This window comes from Rhinatrema bivittatum, chromosome 6, assembly GCF_901001135.1.
Source record: "Rhinatrema bivittatum chromosome 6, aRhiBiv1.1, whole genome shotgun sequence".
Classification (NCBI taxonomy): Eukaryota; Metazoa; Chordata; class Amphibia; order Gymnophiona; family Rhinatrematidae; genus Rhinatrema; species Rhinatrema bivittatum.
The window spans coordinates 285447194-285468780 of NC_042620.1; the positions used below are offsets into that span (position 1 = coordinate 285447194).

The 21587-nt window shown below is 44.0% G+C and overlaps 1 protein-coding gene across 1 annotated transcript in view; it reads left to right on the forward strand.

Moving 5' to 3' along the window:
* Window positions 1–21587, forward strand: part of LOC115094348 — a 188053-nt gene that overhangs the window by 85879 nt on the left and 80587 nt on the right. The window contains exons 7-9 of the mRNA XM_029607304.1: window positions 14404–14514; window positions 14622–14735; window positions 18566–18679. Of these exons, the coding sequence (XP_029463164.1) occupies window positions 14404–14514; window positions 14622–14735; window positions 18566–18679 (339 nt within the window). The remainder of the gene's footprint in view (window positions 1–14403; window positions 14515–14621; window positions 14736–18565; window positions 18680–21587) is intronic.

Genomic DNA, 21587 nt, shown 5'->3' on the forward strand with positions numbered 1-21587 from the left:
TTCTAACAGTGGCCAATCCAGGCCATAAGAACCTGGCAAGTACCCAAAAACTAAGTCAATTCCATGTTACCGTTGCTAATGGCAGTGGCTATTTTCTAAGACAACTTAATTAATAGCAGGTAATGGACTTCTCCTCCAAGAACTTATCCAATCCTTTTTTAAACACAGCTATACTAACTGCACTAACCACATCTTCTGGCAACAAATTCCAGAGTTTAATTGTGCGTTGAGTAAAAAAGAACTTTCTCAGATTAGTTTTAAATGTGCCACATGCTAACTTCATGGAGTGCCCCCCAGTCTATTATCTGAAAGAGTAAATAACTGATTCACATCTACCCGTTCCAGACCTCTCATGATTTTAAACACCTCTATCATATCCCCCCTCAGCCGTCTCTTCTCCAAGCTGAAAATTCCTAACCTCTTTAGTCTTTCCTCATAGGGGAGCTGTTCCATTCCCCTTATTTTGGTAGCCCTTCTCTGTACCTTCTCCATCGCAATTATATCTTTTTTGAGATGCGGCGACCAGAATTGTACACAGTATTCAAGGTGCGGTCTCACCATGGAGCGATACTGAGGCATTATGACATTTTCCATTTTATTCACCATTCCCTTTCTAATAATTCCCAACATTCTGTTTGCTTTTTTGACTGCTGCAGCACACTGAACACACGATTTCAATGTGTTATCCACTATGACGCCTAGATCTCTTTCTTGGGTTGAAGCACCTACTATGGAACCTAACGTGTAACTATAGCAAGGGTTATTTTTCCTTATATGCATCACCTTGAACTTATCCACATTAAATTTCATCTGCCATTTTAATGCCCAATTTTCCAGTCTTACAAGGTCTTCCTGCAATTTATCACAATCTGCTTGTGATTTAACTACTCTGAACAATTTTGTATCATCTGCAAATTTGATTATCTCACTCGTCGTATTTCTTTCCAGATCATTTATAAATATATTGAAAAGTAAGGGTCCCAATACAGATCCCTGAGGCACTCCACTGCCCACTCCCTTCCACAGAAGGTTTAACAAGTCATTTTTTAGCGGTAATATTTACTGATCCTTGCATCCGCTGAAATTCTTCAGGTTTCTGGAGAGGAATCGTCTGAGTCCCCCCCTGTAAACTCGGCGGGTGTAAACCTACATCAATGCTGTTCAGTACTCCGATGTTTAATTCACTCAGGGCGGTTGAAACTTCTTCACCCTGAGGCTGCCCCATCAGACTCAAGGATGGACCACCCTCGACTGCCAAACCTCCGTCTGATGCCTTCCGTCCTACGGCTGTGGCTGGTCTGAACTCGCTGGCATGGGCCGGAGGAGAGGGAGTTGCACCTCAGCTCTCATTTCCTCTGCCTGTTGAAAGCCATCCAACTTTTCTAACAATATGTTTACTATAGGGATGACATCTCAGTTCCTCTATGGCATCCTTAAAGGGCTTCAGGATTTTCACAAGCTGTCTCATGACTGACCAATCATGATGCCCTTGGAAAGCCTGCACACCTATTTCCATTTCCCGAGACAGATCATGCAGGGGTGTCTGCTGCTTCACTTGCCTCTGCAGCATCATGTAGGTAGAATCCAGTGGTTGCCCACCTCTTCAATGAGATGATTGTGAGGCATCTCTAATTCCTCCTGCTACTGCCTGCTCCTACCTCAGCCAGGTCCCACCAACATACTGTCAGAGAGAGGGAAGGAATATGAGGCTTTTGTGGATGTTCAGATGTTGCTTGTGAAATTAATGCCGTTCCCCTATGCCTTTGCCAGCAGCACCTGCAGGTGACTATGGAAATGCTTGTACAAACTGGAATTGACCTTTCTGCCAAAAGTGGTCTTGGAGAGCACTTTATAATTTGGTGCTAACAGCTACAGCAAACACTCAAGATCTCTGTTCTCCACTACCTGCTGGGGCTGATAATCTAAAGTGATTATCTTACCAATAGTCCTATTCACCACTTTGGATGCCGTCTGCCTTTTTCTCTGTGTCAGTGCCACTGAACACATCCCGTTTCCTTTACTGTGGGCTGTCGCTTCTTAGGTATAGCTGGGGATTGCTGCCGCTAGCCTGCCACCTGATTGGTAGAAGGAGCCAAAGGACGGAAGCAACTTGAAGAATGCTCTTTCCCTTTTCAAATAGTGTCCTCTGGATTGCTGAAGGGGCTCCCTGCCTATTACAACTACCATCCCCAGGTGTATACTGAAGGGGATGCTGCTTCTTCAGGTGATGCTCCATCCCAGAATTACTTAAATGGGCCAGTTGCCTCCCTCGGCTGATATCCTTCGTGCAATACTTACAACATGCAAAGCATGGGTCCTCCCTCATTTGAAAATGAGGGAGGACCCATGCTCCAGATCAGATTTCTTTTGTTATCTCTTGCCTCTGTCTGCATCTTTGTGAATGGATGATGCTAACACTGAAGTGGTGGTGGAAACAGATGGAGCCTGAGAAATTGGGGCAGAAGATTCACTCATCTGTTCCTGCACTGTCAGTTTGGCCTGCTCTCTCTCGCCAGCATCAGCTCCTGCCTCTTGCTCCTTCATCAGTGAAGTGGAGGTTAACACAGTACTACTAATCCTTCTAATACAGAGTCTTCAGCTAACACCTCTCCCATCTCTACTTCAGGAAATACTTTAAAGGAAGACTCTTCAAAACTGATACAGAGGAAGAGAAGGACATAACTGCTTTTATGGTCTCTGCTACACTAATGGATTGTACTGCTGGTACTTTAGGTTTTACCACTTGCACTTCTTCTTCCAAAGGCACTGGTACCCTGTAGTTGCTAGTGCCACTGCCTACTTTTTCCCTCTACTCTGACACAACAGGGTCTGGCAGAGACACAGATGGTGCTGGCATATTCTCCCCAAATTTCAGTTTTTTTGCTGCTTGACATGCCTGCCTCTCCTGCTGATGTTTTGGATTTGAAAAAAATCCCTCCTTATTTTGGTAGAGGGATTCACTGCCGTCTTTTTAAAAAAAAAAAAAAAATAAAAGCAAGACCTCAACTGCAGGCTTTCCAAGGCCTCTAGTACCTTTGTCTGACTTAGAATTTTAATCAGGTACAGTGCCTGCTTTACTGGGATTTAAATGATGGACAAAAGATGTTTTAATATTTTTCAATGAAGTGTATGTGTGCGTGATACTGACTAAAGTGATCACTCTGTGTGTAACATTGAACAACATGCAGAGAGAATGCACTACAGTACTATTCTATTATTTTGCTGTGCTGTCTAATGCGCTGCACACGCGTGAGCACACAAAACAAAGAATTGTATAATGCTCTAATATGTACGTGAGTACGAAGCACAGCCATACACTAGTAAATGCAGTAACAAAATAAATCCAAAAAGTGGCTGGCTGTACCTATGGTGTTGACTGACACAGACTGCTTTCTTTGTGGATGCACTGTCTCTGGTACTTGCAGAATCAGATACAGAGAGTTAAAACAGCTTCTCTATCTTGGGTACTGTGGCACAGCTAGCTACTAGCGCTGGCACTACTGGACTGGATCACAGCAACAAATTTAAAAATAAATTGAATCACTGAAGCCAACAGCCTGCCTTTCTCTAAAAGGGGAGAGTGGGTTGGACAACACAAACCTTCCTCTTGGTCAGTGGTAGTGACAGTGAGATGTTAAATAAAAATTAAAAACCTGTGCAAATGAACACAGCATAACAGGCCAAAATGATTAGAGAGTATAGAATGTTTCTAATCTTTAACAAAAGCACACTATTGATTCAGAACACTGAGTGTAACACACAGAGCTTAGTTCAACAGATAAGCAGCAAATCTCTCCATCAGAAGACAGTTTCAAATGCAAGTTGAAACAGTCTGCACATACTAAAAGAATAGACAAAGCAGTGATTCGCTGATTTAGAAAAATGCTTCTCTCTGATACATGCCCTTATTTTGTCAGTCTGGTTTCCTTGTTAGCAGGTCCCAGTTATTCCTCTGACCTCACACGAGTCATAGGCATTAGAGCTGGTTGTTATGGAGACTCCCACATGACCAGCCTGAGCCTCAGGCTCTATTCTTTACAATGTAGCCAAAACTCTTCTATGGGAAAATGAAAACAAATGACACTAATGACATATGCTTCCTTTGTGGGATGCACTCATTCGTTTTCAATGTCCAAATCAAACAAACGGCATATTAATTGCGGATTGGCCGATCTTGTAAACAAATGCACATCCCTAACATACTCCTTTCTGACTCTCAATGGGAGATTATATGGAACAGTCTCAGTAAAATATCAATCTGTACTACTCATAAACATAGGAATGACGGCAGAAAAGGACCAAATGGTCCATCTAGTCTGCCCAGCAAGCTTATGGTAGCACCAGCTGTGCCATACAGGTCTCCTCCATAAGGTATCATCAGGGAGTGGCAACTGGCTTGTGTACACAGGTCTGCCCCATAAAGGAACCATCAGGGGATGGCATTTGCCTTGCAAGTTACCCCCCATACTTATTTTCACAAACCATTAAAAGTCAGGGCCCTTGTTGGTTTCTGTCTGAGTCCAATGCCCTTTTATCTCTTGCCGTTGAAGCAGAGAGCAGTGTTGGAGTTACATCACAAATATAAGGTGCTTTGGTTAAGAGTTGTAACAGTTGTATCAGCAAGGTACCACCGTGTGTTCTTTTCCTCATTTCCATTCTCTATCCTTTACGGATCCAAAGTGTTTATCCCATGCCCCTTTGAAATCTTTTACCATTTTTGTCTTCACCACCTCCTCTGGAAGGGGCATTCCAGGTATCCACCACCCTCTCCATGAAGAAATATTTCCTGACTTTGGTTCTGAGTCCTCCCTGGAGCTTCATTTTGTGACCCCTAATTTTACTGATTTCTTTCCAACAGAGAAGGTTTGTCGAATGTGTATCATTAAAACGTTTCATCTTTATCATATCCCCCTGAACCTCCTCTCTTCCAGGGTATACATATTCAGATCCTTCAGCCTCTCCTCATGAGTCATTTGTTGGAGACCACCCACTATTTTTGTCGCCCTTCTCTGGTCTGCCTCCATTCTGTCTCTATCCTTTTTGACATACGGGCTCCAGAGCTGAACACAGTACTCCAGGTGAGGCCTTACCAAGGACCTGTACAAAGGGATTATTACCTCCTTTTTCTTACTTGTTGTTTCTCTCTCTATGCAGCCCAGCCGTCTTCTGGCTGTAGCTGTCGTCTTGTCACACGGATTCGCCATCTTCAGATCGCTAGACACTATCACCCAAGGTCCCTTTCTTGCTCTGTGCACAACAGCCCTTCCCTCACCATCACATGCTGCTCTTTCAGAATACTACACCCCAGATGCATGACTCTGCCCTTCTTGACATCGAATCCCAGCTGCCATTCTTTGACCACTGTTAAAGCTTCTTTAAATCATTTCTTTAAATCATTTCTCTGTTGCAGATCTTAGTATCATCCGCAAAAAGACAAACTTTACCTTCCATTGTCGCTTACAAAGATGCGGAACAGGACCGGTCCCAACACCTATCCTTGCTATATGATTTTAATATACAACATAAACTTTTGCTCAAGATTTATTTCACTCCATTGATTCTGCATAAAATATTGCACAAGTTGTTTTGTATGAAGTTGCTGCTGTATAATTTTTATAAAGACAGTAAAGAGAAAGACTGAAGATGGGGATCTCATGTTTCTGCTGGTGGAAGGAACTGGTTTAGCAGAATTGTAAAAATGTATGCTGCCATTACGGAGGAAGGCACTAGCTCATTGTCTGATAACTCTAATGCATCTGTCTGAGGTGATGCGACCCTTTTTATGGGAGGCTGGCCATAGTTGCTTCCTTTTCCATTTAAATCAGATCTGGAATTGATATTCACTTTTGCTTTGCCCATCAGATGGTTAAATGAATTGGGTTCCATCTTTGTGATTCGCAGTTCACAAATGTAGCTTTTATGACAGATATTGTTTGCCAATTCCCATTCATGCATTTTAAACTCATTTATATTCCTTCACTTCTGACTGTGGTTATCTGTAGGCTGTTCCCAAATTCTAGCATAATTTATCTATCTATATTTTGCAACTGTTTATCCTCTTAGGAATTCAAGAGAAACCAAATTTGTTCGAGAAGTTACAGAGCTTTCTCCTTACATACAGAAACGTTAAATTAGCTCTAGTGAAGCAAAACTTTAGAATCTCACTTTAAACATGTTTCTTTTTACTTATGGGAAAGATTTTCCATGGCTTTGCAAGCTTTTTAAGTTCCTTAATCAGTTTGCACTTATTTAAAAGTGCTTTTATCCTGCTCTATACTTAAACTACCCAAAGCAGCATAAAAAAAAAAATACATATTTCGTACAGCTTTAAAACAAAGAATGAAATACTACCAATTACATAAAGGACTAGAAGTTGGAATCGTCAGCTCAACATCTGTTATTCTTTCATTCAAACAATTGATCATATCGTGCAGATCTAGCCAATAAGATCTGTTTTTAAAAATTCTGGTGAGGAGACAAGACCTTACAAATAAGACTGCTGTAATACAGCCTCATTTTGTAGTAAAAATGCTTTTTTAAAGAGAGAGGTTTTTAGGGTTGCCTTAAAGGCTTTTTTTTAGGTTTTTTTTGTACTGAAGGTGTTGGCTTCGTCTTAAGAGACAAGACAGTTGACCCAAATTTCTCCTGTTGGGGAGCGTGTGTCAGCAAACCCTGAAGGCACCTCTTAAGGGATTCTGGATTATATTAGCTTCCTCTGGGCAGGACTGATCTGGATCAACCTTCCTGCTGCCAAATTATTTATGTATAATGAAGAGAACTGCAGCCATATTTCTGTCATTGGCAGTCATCAGTTTTAAGTCTTTGGCAGAGTTTATAGTATCAGTATGAGGAACTTTTTTATAGATTTTGTTCTCCTGCTGTGACAGTCAAAAAAGCAAACAAAATGTTAGGAATTATTAGGAAGGGAATGGCAAATAAAATGGAGGATGTCATAATGCGTCTGTATTGCTCAATGGTTAGACCACACCTTGAATACTGTGTATAGTTCTGGCCGCTGCATCTCAAAAAAGACATAGTTGCACTGGAGAAAGTACAGAAGAGAGCAGCCAAAATGATAAAGGGCATAGAATGGCTCCCCTACAAGGAAAGGCTTAAGAGGTTAGGGCTGTTCAGCTTGGAGAAGAGACGGCTGAGGAGGGATATTTTAGAGGTCTACAAAATCATGAAAAGGCTGGAATGGGTAAATGTAAAATGGTTATTTACCCTTTCAGATAATACTAGGGGGTATGCCATGAAGTTAGCAAGTAGCATATTTAAAACAAATCGGAGAAAATGTTTTCACTCAATGCACAATTAAGCTCTGGAATTTCTTAGCATCTAGTCAGATGAATCCAGAACAAGTGGGTTATGCACCTCTACCACCAGATGGAGACTGAGCAAACTGACATCATAGAACATATACACTTGCAGTGACATCAGCCTGTCAGTATTCTCAGTCTCCAGGAGATGGTGGATGTGCATCTCCCCACAGGTGATTACTTCATTTTAAAGAAAAGAAGAATTGAGGAAATAAATTTGCCTGCTCTTTTGTGGTGATACCAAATCGTCCCTACCGCAGTTGAGAATTCCTGAGGTGATTTCTGTAGTCCCTCAGATGAGTGCCTTGGTCCTGTAGCTGTTTTTTCAGCTGGCGTGGACTTAGCTGCTTAAGCAGCTGAAAGGCAGCGAGTGCAGGAAGCTGAGCATGGTGGTGAGGGCACATGCCCTCTCCCGCTGCAGCTGGAGATCATCTTTGTGCTCAGCCAGGTAAGGCTGAGTTCTGGTAAGTTTAAAAAAAATATTTTTTACAGAGACTTAGGAGGAGGTTTATTGTTGTGTAGGGCTTCCTTTTTCTCCCGGTCTCTGTGCTTGGCATGCTGTTCTGATGTTCATCCCGCTCCATGGGAGTTCGAGGGACGTGGGCAGCCTGGTGAGTTGAGCAGCCTCTATAGGCTAGGCCCCACTCCGAGGCTTTTCATTGCACGCCATATTGTAGGCTGCAACAGCATTTTGCGTGCTTTCTAAGGCTGCCTTCTACAGGATTGTTAGTCTGGTGTGTGCGTCTAGCTGTATGTCTAGGTTGTACGCCCAGTTTTTGGATGCAGTCGGGCCTTATAGTCTGTGCATCCACATTAAGTGCCGCCATAGTGGCCACACACTTACCTCTGCGCACAACTTATATTGTGCACTTAAGTTTTTTGTGACACTTATTTTTGAGCGCCTAGGTAGGCACCTAGGTGTGTGATCCTAAGTGTTGCACGCATACATTTTGGGTGCCTAGGTAGGCGCCTAAGTGTTGGACACATTATTTTGTGCACCTAAGTTGAGCACACATATAAAAAACAGAAAACAGCTAGATGCATGCCTCTGACCGCCGCTGAGCACACTGTTAGCCATGATAGTGCCTGTGCCTCAGAAGGCTTAGCATCCTTCTCTTGGCACTGCTTGTCATATTCGTGCATCTCAGCCAGAGGTGCCAGTGCTGTTTGGAGGCTCAAGGAGACGTGTCTTCCTCAGATTTCACTAAGCCTGGTTCTTCCCAACTGGATGTGGGTCTGGGTAAAAATGATTCAGGTGAGGCGCCTGATTTTGGAACTCCCCGATCTGATTTCTCAGCAGGGGAAGGTAGCTCAGTTAGTACTCCTCTGATACCTCCTGGTCTACCTTTTCATGGATAGAATTTTTATCCAGGGGTTGCAATCCTTTCTTCATGTGCAGTCCACAGCCCTGTCTAATGCTCCCACAGCAGAGGCACAGGTAGGAGCCTTGCCTAGATCTTCTGTTAAGCACTGGAGTACTCTTGGGGCCTCTGGATCAAGTTCCAGATGGCACGGATGAGGATGCCAATCCTGACTCTCTTGAGGATGGTGAAATTCTCCCCAGATTAGAACTGTATAGAACTATGTTATGGTTCTTTCATAGAGATGTACAGCCAGCTTTGATTTCCCAGACCTTGAAAATGCTTGGAATTCCTGGGCAGATTCAGTGTCTGAACCAAAGAAAGATCTGTGATGGAAGCCATTCAAGAATTGATTGCCCGAGTGGGGTGCCCCAGAGGCTAATTTCAAAGGCGGTCGGGTTTTGGAAGGCCTGTACCCTCTGGATCCGGTGGTAAGAGAGAGTTTGTTTTCTGAAAGTAGATGCACTTGTGTATGCAGTTTCCAAGTGGACCACTATTCCTGTGGAAGGAGGCGCAGCTTTGAAGGATGCTCATGATAAAAAGATTGAGACTGTCCTTCTGCAAGCATTTGAAGTAGTGGCAATGTCCTTGCAGATCACTTCTTGTTGCTCCTTGGCGGCTCACTCTTATTTGCTTCTCTCCCAGGAGATTGATGTCCCTGGGGTAAATTCCAGGGCAGTTGTGGAACCAGCTCTGCCTTCTTAATAGATGCGGGCTGTGACCTGGTCCGTACTTTAGCTAGAGAAGTGGCTTCAATAGTAGCAGCCAGGTGTCAGTTATGGTTGAGATATTGGTCTGTCAATACAATCTCCAAGACTAGCCTCACCAAGTTGCCCTTTATCGGCTTGCTTTTGTTTGGAGCGAGTTGGAGAAACTGGCCAGTGAGTGGGTAGAATCTCCATTTCCTTGTTTGCTGGAGGATAAGAAGCAGGTGCAGCGCTCCTTTATCATGAGAAGTCATGCTAGTGGATCCAAATGTTTTTCGACCCTATAGAGGAGTGATCTTTCAGAGGACTCAACCCTTTGGTAATTCTCAGACCTTTTTTCCCTGATAACCCAGAAGAGGCGCAGGCTAGAGTAGTGGAATCTCCCTAGACTCCCAATGAAGGTTTACTGACACACCCCAGAGAACAGGAGATATGGGGATGCCTCTCTCTCTTTTATCAGAGGTCAGTCGAAATCACATTGGATCAGTGAGTCCTGGAGGTGATACAAGAAGGATACGCGATGGAGTTCCACAGTGTTCCTCCGGACATGTTTATGGAGTCTCCCTGCCACTCCCCGCAGAAGACGCAGGCAGTGGGAGGGTACATTGGCAGGGCTCCTCAGTCTGAGTGCTATGGTTCCAGTGCCCAAGTCTCAAGGAAATTCAGGGCGATAATCCATTTATTTCATGTGCCAAAGGAGGCGGGCTTTTTTCGTCTCATCCTGGACCTCAAAGGCGTCAACCATTCTCTGCAAATGGAGCATTTTCACATGGAAACTTTGTGCTAGGTAATAATGGCCATGCAGTTGTGGGAATTTCTGACTTCTCTGGATCTGTCTGAAGCGTATCTCTACATTCCCATCCAACTAGAACATCAGCGCTTCCTGTGGTTTGCAGTTCTGGGATGCCACTTCAATTTCGGGCACTGCCCTTTGGTCTGGCCATCACTCCCTGAACCTTTTCCAAGGTAATGGTAGTAGTTGCAGCAGAGTTGAGAAGGGATGGATACTTAGTACACCCATATTTGGACAACTGGCTGATTTGCACCTAAAGTCGCTGGAAGAGAGCCACCTGGTAACTCGCAAGATGATTTACCTGTTGCAGGAGCTTGGCTGGGTTTTGAAACAGGCCAAAAGCAGTCTTCAGCTGCTCAGTTGTTGGAATACCTCGAGGTTCGGTTCATCTCGAAGCTGGGCAAACTTTTCCTGCCAGAAGCTTGAATTCATAATTTACTGGTGCAGCTACATCTGTTGCTGAATACTCCGCGCCCAACCATGTGGTCTTATCTGCAGGTACTTGGCTTAATGGCAGTGACCCTGGAAGTGGTGCTGTAGACAAGGGCACATATGAGTCCTCTGCAGTGCTCCTTGCTCTCTCGGTCAAACTCGCAGTCTCAGGACTATTTGATTTGGCTTCACTTGCCAATGGAGGTCTCCTCCCAATTGCAGTGGTGGCTGCAGGTAGATCATCTAAGGAAGGGAGTCTCCTTAGACCCTTTGGACTGGCTAGTACTGATGTTGGACGTGAGACTCCTTGGTTGGGGAGCTCACTGTCAGGAGCTGAAAGCATAAGGATGCTGGGATGCAGAAGAGTCTCTCTGGAACATCACTCAGGCTGGAAGCCAGGGCAGTCTGGTAGGCATGTTTACAGTTCAGCGACAGGCTGTAAGGTCAATTGATCTGAATAATGTCAGACAACACAATGATTGTGGCAGAAGTGCAACTCCAGATGATCTCAGCCTTGCACATAGCAGGAAGAGACAATGTAAGGACAGACTTCTGAACAAAGAGAGTCTGGATCCAGGAGAGTGGGCTTTGTCAGATGAGGCATTTCAGCTGATTCTGGATCACTGGGGTATTACATTCCTAGACCTCCTGGCGACTTCATGCATTGCAAAACTTTTGCGATTCTTCAGCCACAGGAGAAATCCGAAGTCATTGGGAATTGATGACCTAGTACAGGAGTGGCTGGAAGACAAGTTATTGTATACCTTTCCTCCATGGCACATGATGGGCAGATTGGTTCGAAGGATTGAGCACCACAGAGGGATGGTGCTCTTGGTAGCTCCAGACTGGCCCAGGAGACCATGGTATGCAGATCTGCGGAGGTTTATGGTGGACTTGCCTCTTCAACTTCTGGCTCACCAGATCCTGTTGTGGCAGGGACATGTCCTTCACTAAGATCCGATTCGATTTTGTCTTACGGTATGGCTCTTGAAAGGGCTCGCTTGCTGAAGAAGGAATACTCTGCGGCAGTGATTCCACTTTACTGAGAGCTAGGAAATTCTTCACTTCTTTGCCTTATGTGTGGGTTTGGAGAGTGTTTGAGGATTGAGGTACTCTCCCTTACTTGGTCAAGATTCCGCTCATTTTGGAATTTTTGTAGGATGGCTTGAATAAAGGCTTGGCTCTCATTTCCTTAAAAGTGCAAGTAGTGGCTCTTGCCTGTTCAGGGATCAGGAAAAATGGTGATTCCTTGTTAGCTTATCCTGATGTGGTCATATTTTGAAAGGAGTGAACCATCTTCATCCTCCCTTGCAGTTTCTGGTGCCCCTTTGGAGTCTTAATTGGTATTGGTTTTCTTGGCAGGCCCTGCATTTAGACCACTGCGTACCCTGTCCTGGACAATGGTGTTCATTGTGGCAGTTTGCTCTGCGCGTAGGGTTTCCGAATTCCAGGTCTTGTCTTGCCATGAGCTATTCCTTCAGGTGACTCCAGGAGCGGTGCAGCTGCGTACTGTTCCTTCCTTTTTACTGAAGGTGGTCACTAAGTTTCACTTGAAAGAGTCCATCTCCCTGGCGTCATTGGACAGAGAGAGATGTGGAGTAATATCGTCTGTTGCAACCCTTGGATGTCAAGAGACATATTGTCAGATATCTGGAGGTTTCTAAGCCTTTCTGGAAGTTAGATCACCTGTTTGTTCTTCACAACGGTACTAGACAAGGAGCTCTGGCCTCGTGGGCTATGATAACTCGCTGGATTAAGGAGGTAGTCACAGCTGCATATGTGGATGCTGGGAAGCCATTCCCTAGTCAGATTAGGACTTATGCCACTAGGGCTCGAGCAGCGTCATGGGCAGAAGTTAGATTGTTGCCTCCTGTCGACATTTGATGAGCTGCGACATGGCTCTCCTTACACACCTTTCCAGGTATTATCATCTGGATGTGCAGGCCTGGGAGGATGCCGCCTTTGCAGGTGCAGTTTTGACTGGATCGCGGGCAGCCTCCCGCCCTATTCAGGAGTAGCTTGGGTACATCCCACTTGTTCTGGATTCATCTGCTACGAAATGAGAAATTACAACTTACTTGATAATTTTCTTTTCTTTAGGACAGTCAGATGAATCCAGCTTGGCTGCCGAATGTTTGCATTATGGCCTCTTGGATGACTACATGTTACAGGGATTACTTGTAAGTGTTAATCCAGTCCCAAGACTTATGTTTATACATTCTTGTCTGCGCTCAATGTTGACCTTTGGCTGACTATTGAAATGGTTACTTGTTTTTAATCAAGTTTTTTGCTGGTCTGTCCACGGTTGCTTTTGAAGACAATACTGGCAGGCTGATTCACTGCAGGGGTATATGTACTATGATGTTAATTTGCTCCTTCTCCATCTGCTGGTAGAGGTGCATAACCCACTTCTTCTGGATTCATCTGAGTTTCCTAAAGAAAAGGAAATTACCAGGTAAGTAGTAATTTCTCATTCGTTGCCAGAGGATGTGGTTAAGGCAACTAGGGTTAAACAAGGTTTGGATAAGTTCCTGGAGAAGTCCATAAACTACTATTAATCAATAGGGAATAGCCACTACTTGGTGCCAGCATTAGTAGCTTGGGATTTAATTAATGTTTGGGCACTTGCCAGGTACTTGTGACTTGGATTGGCCACTGTTGGAGACAGGATACTGGGCTTGATGGACCCTTGGTCTGACCCAGTATGGCATTTCTTATTTCTTATGATCTTACTGAAAGGCATACCTGAAATATTGGAGGTTGGTTTGTTTATTCCATGTTTGGCTTGGTAGTTTCCTTCTACTCTTTTTGGCCTTCCAGCTCAATTAGAATGCTTCTGTTGGGCTATGGTGCCCTCAGCCTTCATTTGCAGTATCTCAGGGATTTTTCCATTATTTTATATTCCCTTCCAGTTTGTGTAGCTTAGTCACTGCAGTCAGAACCCTCGCTCAGGGCCTTGAACCAGCTCTCATCCTGGAATCCTTCTGTCATGGGCCTTGAGTATAGCCACTGATTATCACCATTGCACAATGACTGGGTCTCTCTCCCCTCCTTTCCTCTTACCCCAGGGGCTGTGAGCAGTGCATCCTGAGCCCTAGACTGCCCATGGAGCGTATGATCAAACCCAGGTCCTCTGCATGTTACTGCCACTGAGCCAGCAGGCCGACACAGTTGACTTTTGCTACATACTAAAACATCTTCACTTCTCTTCTCTCTCATAAGTTATCTCTGTCTCCTTATAGTAAACGGTCTCTCTCTCTTTTTTTTTTTTCTCCATCCCCTCCCCCTCCCTCCCACTGTCCTCAATACCAAGCTGAAAAGTCCAGGAAGCAGTCAACAGAACATAAAAAACATATCTGAAGAAATCTACAATTACAGCCTAAATAATAAATAGTAAAGGAATATTTAATACTGTGTTACATAACACTCAAGATAGTGTTTGGCAACTAAAATTCTTGAGTGGTTTCTTGTGACCTGGTTGTGTTTACTTTTTCTGCTTAATAATATTGGTTTGCATGCAAACAGTTTGCTGTGTGCCATGTTTATAAAGGATAAGTGGGTAAATAATTTAACGATAGTCTGCTTCTTATATTGTTGATTTTTAAATTTATGAGAATGTTTGCTTGGTTTGGCCTCTGAATTTTACTTTGTCAGCTGTAGACAGGGTAACAGAATTTACCATCAGTCTAAGCCCTCTAGGGAACAACTGGACTGATCTACTCCACCCCATTTTGGTGAGAAGAGAGCATTTTATGCCTGAAAACATAAATGTATTTTTCTGTTTTTATCAGGCCATACAAGTACCAGTCCTGGTGTATCATTCAGGATAAAAGAGGAGGAGGAACCATATTTCAGGGATCATGACAACGCCAGCAGAGACCTTAACAAAAGGTCCAGTGCAGGTGGGAAGAGCAATTTAAATGTGTCTGATATTCATATACCCTCACTGGACTGGTTAGGTATCTTAAAAATAAAATGTGGGGCTTTATTTTTTATTTTTTTTAAACAGGTTATCCGAACATCAGTCCCGATATTTTACTGAGGATTAAGCATGAGGCGGAGCCCTGTCGCAGGGACCAACGCATAGCTGAGGGAAGGGAGAGGATCAGCAGTTCGAGCATAGGTGAGTGAGTTAGGAGATGTTTGGGAGAGATTGAAAATGGTATGGATAATCCCTGTCTCATGTGCCACACTTTTTTTTCAGTCGATGAGCAGGGCTGAATTAGCCGTGATCTAGGGATGACTGCATCCAGAGGCACTGAATGGATCTGTCTCTCCAGGGCAGTTACAGTCCCTGTACACCGCACTAGCCAGAGTCTCCCCCTGAGCGAGCGCTTCATAAGAATGAATAAATAAAATAAAGCTCTGCTGAGCATGTGTGGGAGTTGCCTCAGAATCTCCTCAGTGTTGTGTCAAAGCTAGTAGGAGTATAGTCTTTTCCAGGGAGGAGGGTGGGCATTTCATGGTTAATTCATCCTGCTATCTACGGCAAACAGTTTATGATAAGCAAACCTGCTTGTATTGCCACAGAAGTCTCGGCACAAGTGTGAATGAGTCAGGAAAAGCGCTGGGGAGGTTTAGTATTCCATATAACCCTCCTCCGACAATGTTAGTGTACAAGCTGTACCTAATGTTTGGGTCCTCTAACTAAATGTAATCCATTCGTGTAGCCATATTGGATGCTGTGCGGATGATCATTAACTGAACAAGTTCTGGAAACTTGTGGGAGTGACCTGAGAGATCCTTCATCTTGCCATCCCTGTGATGCCTCTGTTTTTCTCTCCATACCAGCTTTCCTATCAATCACTGGTAGCTGGTGGGCCATAAAATCAGTAGTGTGACAGGGTGGGGGATCTCCATCACCTCTCTTCCATTGTCTTTTGACCATCCCCTTTGTCTTCTCTCACTCTCTTTCTCTCTCTTGCTGAAGCAACTCTCAGCTAATTGTATTTTTCTCGTTCAGTGGCAGAACGTAGACTGCAAGCCAGCAGAGGCAGTATGATAGGATCCCCACCCAGGTGGGAAAACTCTCATACAGCTGCTTCTCCTGCTCCACTAGCTGGGCTCCCTCCCTCCCTCCCGCCCCGCAGCTTAGCTTTCTCAGCACAGTGAATGTTTGAGCACAGAGTAACTGTGCTAGTTGCACCTGAGGGTCTGGTTATAATGTAGCTGCTATTAAACAAAGGACCTTTGTCATCACTAGGACCCTCCTGCCTCTGCCAGCTGTGTACAGAGCAAATCGGGGACTGCTCATTATAGTGTTCCCACGAGGGGAAGTGATAGAAAGGGGAAGTGCTCTCAAAAGCTAGTCCTTCCTTTAAAGACAGGTATTTTGGAGGCGGAATTGCACCAGGCACCACTTTATCACTCTAATATATTTTTAAAATGTGCCATGGTTGTGCCATACTTACTTAATCCCAATCAATCTCTGTCCAAGAAGTACACTTGTTGATGTGCTTAGCTGCACCTATTTTGGGGCATCAGAATTTGGAAAATCTGATATTATAGCATTATTGAAATAAGATTAATCACTAACAGCCACAGAGTCCTGAGCTGGCCCAGCCAAAAATAATAAAGCAATATTGTCTCCTGCCAGCGTATCAGGCCACTAATGCACATAATGTGGTAGCATAAACCAATGGCAGAATAGGTTAGAGCTGCCAAAAGAATAAGCAAACAGTGTATATAAGGGCTTCTGATCTCCCATGATGCCACTGTTAAGGAAAAATTTGCTCCTTGCTGCAGAATTGGCTGGTCCTGCCATAGGGGATAGGAAGCCAGGTCCAAGCACGAGGAGAAGTGGCAGAGATAGCACTGGCGGCGATGGCAATTGCACATCTTTCCTCTCTTCCCCTTCTCCAACCAATCTCTTCATTCACCCTCCCATGTCAGCTTGGGGGCTAGGAGGAGAATAGCGTCCCTGCAGCACCTTTGTCATCTGCTTATCAGGGCTTGCGTGTTGTGCTTTGAACTGCACAATTCAAAGCACAAAACCTCTGGCCCTTGCAGCAGAGGGAGGAGGATGCGGCCTGAGGTGTTGTGATGCCGCTGTTGTCATAGCCTCAAGCTGATATGGGAGGGTGAGTGATGCCGTTAGGCGTCAGATGGGAAAGAGTGAGGGGACTGCAGGAGAAGGGAAGTAAATGAGGGGGGGGAGGGTTGTGGGGGTATGTGTAAGACTGAGTTAAGAGATTGTGGAGGTAAGTGGAAGAATGAGTGAAGAGATCGCAGGAGAAAGTGACTGAGGGGATGGGGGGGAGTGACAGGAGAAAGTGAATGAGGGATAGTGAGATGCTTGTGAAGGTAGGGGAAGAATGAGTGAGGGAAGAAAGTGACTGAGAGGAGATGTGGATTGTGGGACTGAAGAGAGTACCAGGGGAAAGGGAAGAGAGCGAGTAGATTGGAGTGGGTATGGAGCGTGAGGGGTGAGGAGATTGGAGAGAATGTAGGGGGTGAGTGAGAGAAATGAGGGGTGTGGCTTGGGAGGGGATCAGAGGGGGTGAGGAGTGAATTAGAGAAGGGCTCGGCATCAGAAAGAAGTGTGTAATAGTAGATCTTCCATCTCCTGATCTCTTCTTTGGTCCTGGATCCTTTTCTTTCTTCTTCCTCGTTTCCCCTTTCATCTCCTTTATGATTCTTTCTTCCCTTGCTCCTTGATTACCACTCTCCTCTCCTTTCCTGTCCTCTCCTCCCTCTGTGCTGAAATCCCTTCTCTTCGAGGTTGCCTCCCCCACTACCCACCAATTCTTTATCCCCCTTCTGTTTCCTAGCACTGAACATTAAGTCCCCTTTTCCCCATAAATGAACCAGATATTTTAATCAGGCATAAAAGAAATATCAGAAATCAACTCTGAGGTCCATATTCAGCAGTGCGGGGACAGGTGAGTTATCTGTATCTGATAACATTACCCAGATTACTCCAGTATTCAGAACATTTGCAGCTGGTTATACGTTCTGCTGAATAAACTCGGATAAAGCTAGGACTGCTCTGTGGCATGACCCAGACATCTGGATAACTTAGCCAGATAACCCTGAATATCGACGTTATCCCTGCCCCTGAATGCACCCGGAATGCCTCTCATTTATCCAGGTTATTATCTCACTAAAGATAAATCAGCAGCTATTGGTGTGGCCGGAAATTCAAATCCTGTTAGTTTGTCCAGCTAAGTCCAGACTTAGCTGGACAAATCATTTTGAATATGAACCTCTTTATTTTTATAAAGTAAAATACAAGTTAACATGATTTAATATGCAAATCATTCACATTTATGCAAATGTTCCACATACGGTAATTGCTACAGAATTTTCAAACTTACTTCAAAGTCCATGTTTGAGCCGCCACAGGAAACGGGGGGCTTTGAGCATATATCGGCAGCACAGCATGACAGCACCACCTGTGCTAATAAGTTAATCAGACATGTAAGCTTGTAGTGTACATCACAAGAATATCAGATCAGTAGTTTATCAAACTCCTCCTTGTGTCCTTGTCACAAATCGGCCCCAAGATGCACAGAAGAATTTACAGATTTGTAGGAATCTGGCAGGGGCTGCAGTGCAAACAGTTTTGCTGTGGCCCCAGAAATAGAGAGAGACCACCAACTCAATTGATGTAGGCCACCTTTTTAAGTTTCTGCAGACCTGATCTGGGTTTGCACCGCTGATCCTAGAGTTAAGAAACTGGGTGTACCACCAGCACAGCCGGATAGCACTCGATAAGGTAATGGGGTGTACCACCAACATAGCAGGTCAGTACTGCCAGCAATAAGATAGTAATGTGTGTGTGTGCCACCAGCACAGTGTGTCCGTACATAGTAAGGTAAAGCACCTGCAAAGCAGGCCATTACTGGCCAAATGATAATTTAACTATAAAAATACGGTTTTCTTATTCCTTTGCAAGTTCCTTTGGAACAACAGCATGATGATTGTTTTAATCATATTTGTGCTTAATACCAGGAAATTCATTTCCTTCCACTGACCAGACAAAAAATATCAAAGAGGAGATTGAGCTCTACCCACTGGATCATCAGGACATGGAGAGGAGGGGAAGTGTTAGTAACGCCACAGCTGGTAAGTGAGCGGAGATGCTCAGGTCCTCTGCATTGTGAGTAGTAGCTCCACACAACTGGGAAAATGCCCCCATCTTTAACAGGGTTCATTGAACGTCCCTTGTGTGGAATTTACTTGAATTTCAGTGTTATGGGCTGCTGAGTTGTTGCAATATTCAGAAAACAGAGTGGATGTACCGCTTTCCCCAGTATAGTCTGAGATTCATCCGGAATCGTTTTTCAGCTCCTTTCTGTGTATACAATGTGTTCTCTCTGCTGTATGGGCCTGTCTCCATGGCTGTTCCAGTGTTTTGCAGTAGCAAGCCTGGGCACACATTCTGAAGGGTTTAGGTCTAGTTAATATCCCATCGAGAGCTGTGGTAAAGAATCAGGATCTCTATGCACAGGTTATAGTAGAGGACTGTGAACTGCAATTTCCTAATGCAGTAATGTCAGAAATAGTGAAAACTCAATTAAAGAATCCCAGGTAATAAAATCAATAGGTACCTCACTATAAAATCCCTTCCTAATAGAGAGTGATACTTTGCGATAATATCCCAGTTCAAGGTCCTCTTGTTCATCTACAAGAACCTTCACTCTGCAGCTCCTCACTACCTCTCCGGTCTCTTCTTACACCACTCCTCGTGAACTCCCTTCATCAGGCAAGTCATTCCAATCTATGCCCTTCTCCTTTACTGTCAACTCCTGATTCTGCACTTCCCACCTGGCTGCACCATATGCTTGGCATAGTCTTCCTGAGTTGGTGAGTCATGCTGCCTCTCTTGATTTATTCAAATCCAGTCTAAAAACCCACCCTTTTAAGGCTGCTTTTATATCTTAACCCCTGATTATCTTGCTCACAGCCTTATAGATTCTAACTATTTTCTTAATGAAATTTCTGAAGTGTCTTTTGCCTTGTATATTTGTCTTGATTAGATTGCAAACTCTGTTGAGCAGGGACTGTCTCTTATGTGTTACTGTATAATGCTGTCTACATCTATTAGTGTCATATAAGTAGTAAACCTCAGGTGCACCATAGATATGAAATCATTACATACATAGACTCACATCTCACTGTACCATGCCTACTTTGTGTCCCTCTGGATGTAGTGTTTGGGTATAATTTAACCCAGTGTTTATCCCACGGGCACAGAATATGAGAAAATAATTGAAAAATAAGGCCTCTTCTATCTAGTCACATCTTTCTGTAACAGCCACGGATTTTAAATTCATGATATACAGGAAACTTCATTATAATATCCTGGGGCTGTTAAATCACCAGGAGCCAAGCCAACCAAACTCCACTCTCTCTGTCTATCCCCCTCCCCCAATCAGCATTGACAAGATAAAGTTAGGTAGACAAGTCTGGTTGCAATGAAGACTTGTCCTAAAGTTATCAGTATAGGTCCCTGATGAGATCTCATTTGGAATAATGTGTACAATTCTGGAGACTGCACTTTCAAAAGAATATAAACTGACTGATGCCAGCTAAGATGGTGGCTACTAAGATAAAAACATGATGGCAGAAGTAGACCATATGGGCCCATCCAGTTTGTCCATCAGTCCAATTAATTTAGCATCACTTCCTTAGAGATCTCCTGTATTTATCCCGTGCTTTCTTGAATTCAGACACTGTTTTTGTCTCCACCACATCTACTGGGAGAGTGTTCCATGCATCCACCACCATCGCTGTAAAGAAATATTTCCTAAGATTACTCCTGAATCTAACCACTTTCACCCTCATCTCATGGCCCCTTGTTCTAGAACCTCCTTTCCATTGAAAAAGCTCACCTGTTCATGGAAACCTTTTGAGATATTTAAATGTCTCTATCATATCTCCCCTATCTCGCTTTTCCTCTAGGATACACATGTTTAGATCCTTAGGTCTGTCCCCATATGCTTTACAGTAAAGACCACCAACCATTTTAGTAGCCTCCCTCTGGTCTGACTCCATCCTGTTTCTATCCTTTTGAAGGTGCGGACTCCAGAACTGTACACAGTATTCCAAGTGAGGTCTTTCCAGGGACCTATACAGGGGCAATATCACCTCCCTTTTTCTGCTGACCATTCCTCTCCCTGTGCATCCCAGCATCTTTTTGGCTTTTATCATCACTTTATCCACTTGTTTGACCGCCTTCAGATCATCAGATACAATTACCCCCAGATCCCGCTCTTCTTTTGTGCTTCAGTAGTCTTCATTCTACAGCATTTGGGGATAGACTTAACGATCTAATTATTTATACCCTAGAGGAAGTGCGAGCTAGGGGAAAATATGATAAATCTCAAAGGTTTCCATGCACAGGGGGGTAAGCCTCTTTCAGCTGTTCTAAACGAGGGGTCAAGGGATGAGGGTGAAAAGGGGGTAGACTGAGGAGAAATCTTAGGAAATGCTTTTTTACAGAGAGAGTGGTAGATGCATGAAACAGTCTCCCAGTGGAGGTGGTGGACAAAAAAAACCCAGTATCTGAATTCAAGAAAGCGTAGGACAAATACAGGGGATCTCTGTGGCAGTGATGGTAATTGTAAATCTAAATTAGTTGGGCAAATGGGCAGACTAGAGAGGCCATGTGCTCTTTTTCTGCTGTCATGTTTCTGTATTTCTATTTTCCATGGCAGTTTTATCTGGATAAATCCCGCGGAATATCCAGATAAAATTATATGGATAACCGTGCTGCTTACCGAATATAGATCTCAAAGTTCTTTATCAAGTGTCCAAAAGTCAAATAATCAGAACATGAACAAATATCTCTTGACAGTTCTATGGCTGCAGTACTACCCAGGAAAAGCTCATGTCTCTGTCAGTCTTGCTGAAGTTGGGGATGGAGTCGGAAGGAACTCCTCCTGTGCTGATCTTAAAGACCACTTCAGGATAGGCAATAGGCTTTTTTTTTTTTTTTTTTTTAATAACATGGGCCGAAACGTATTAATAC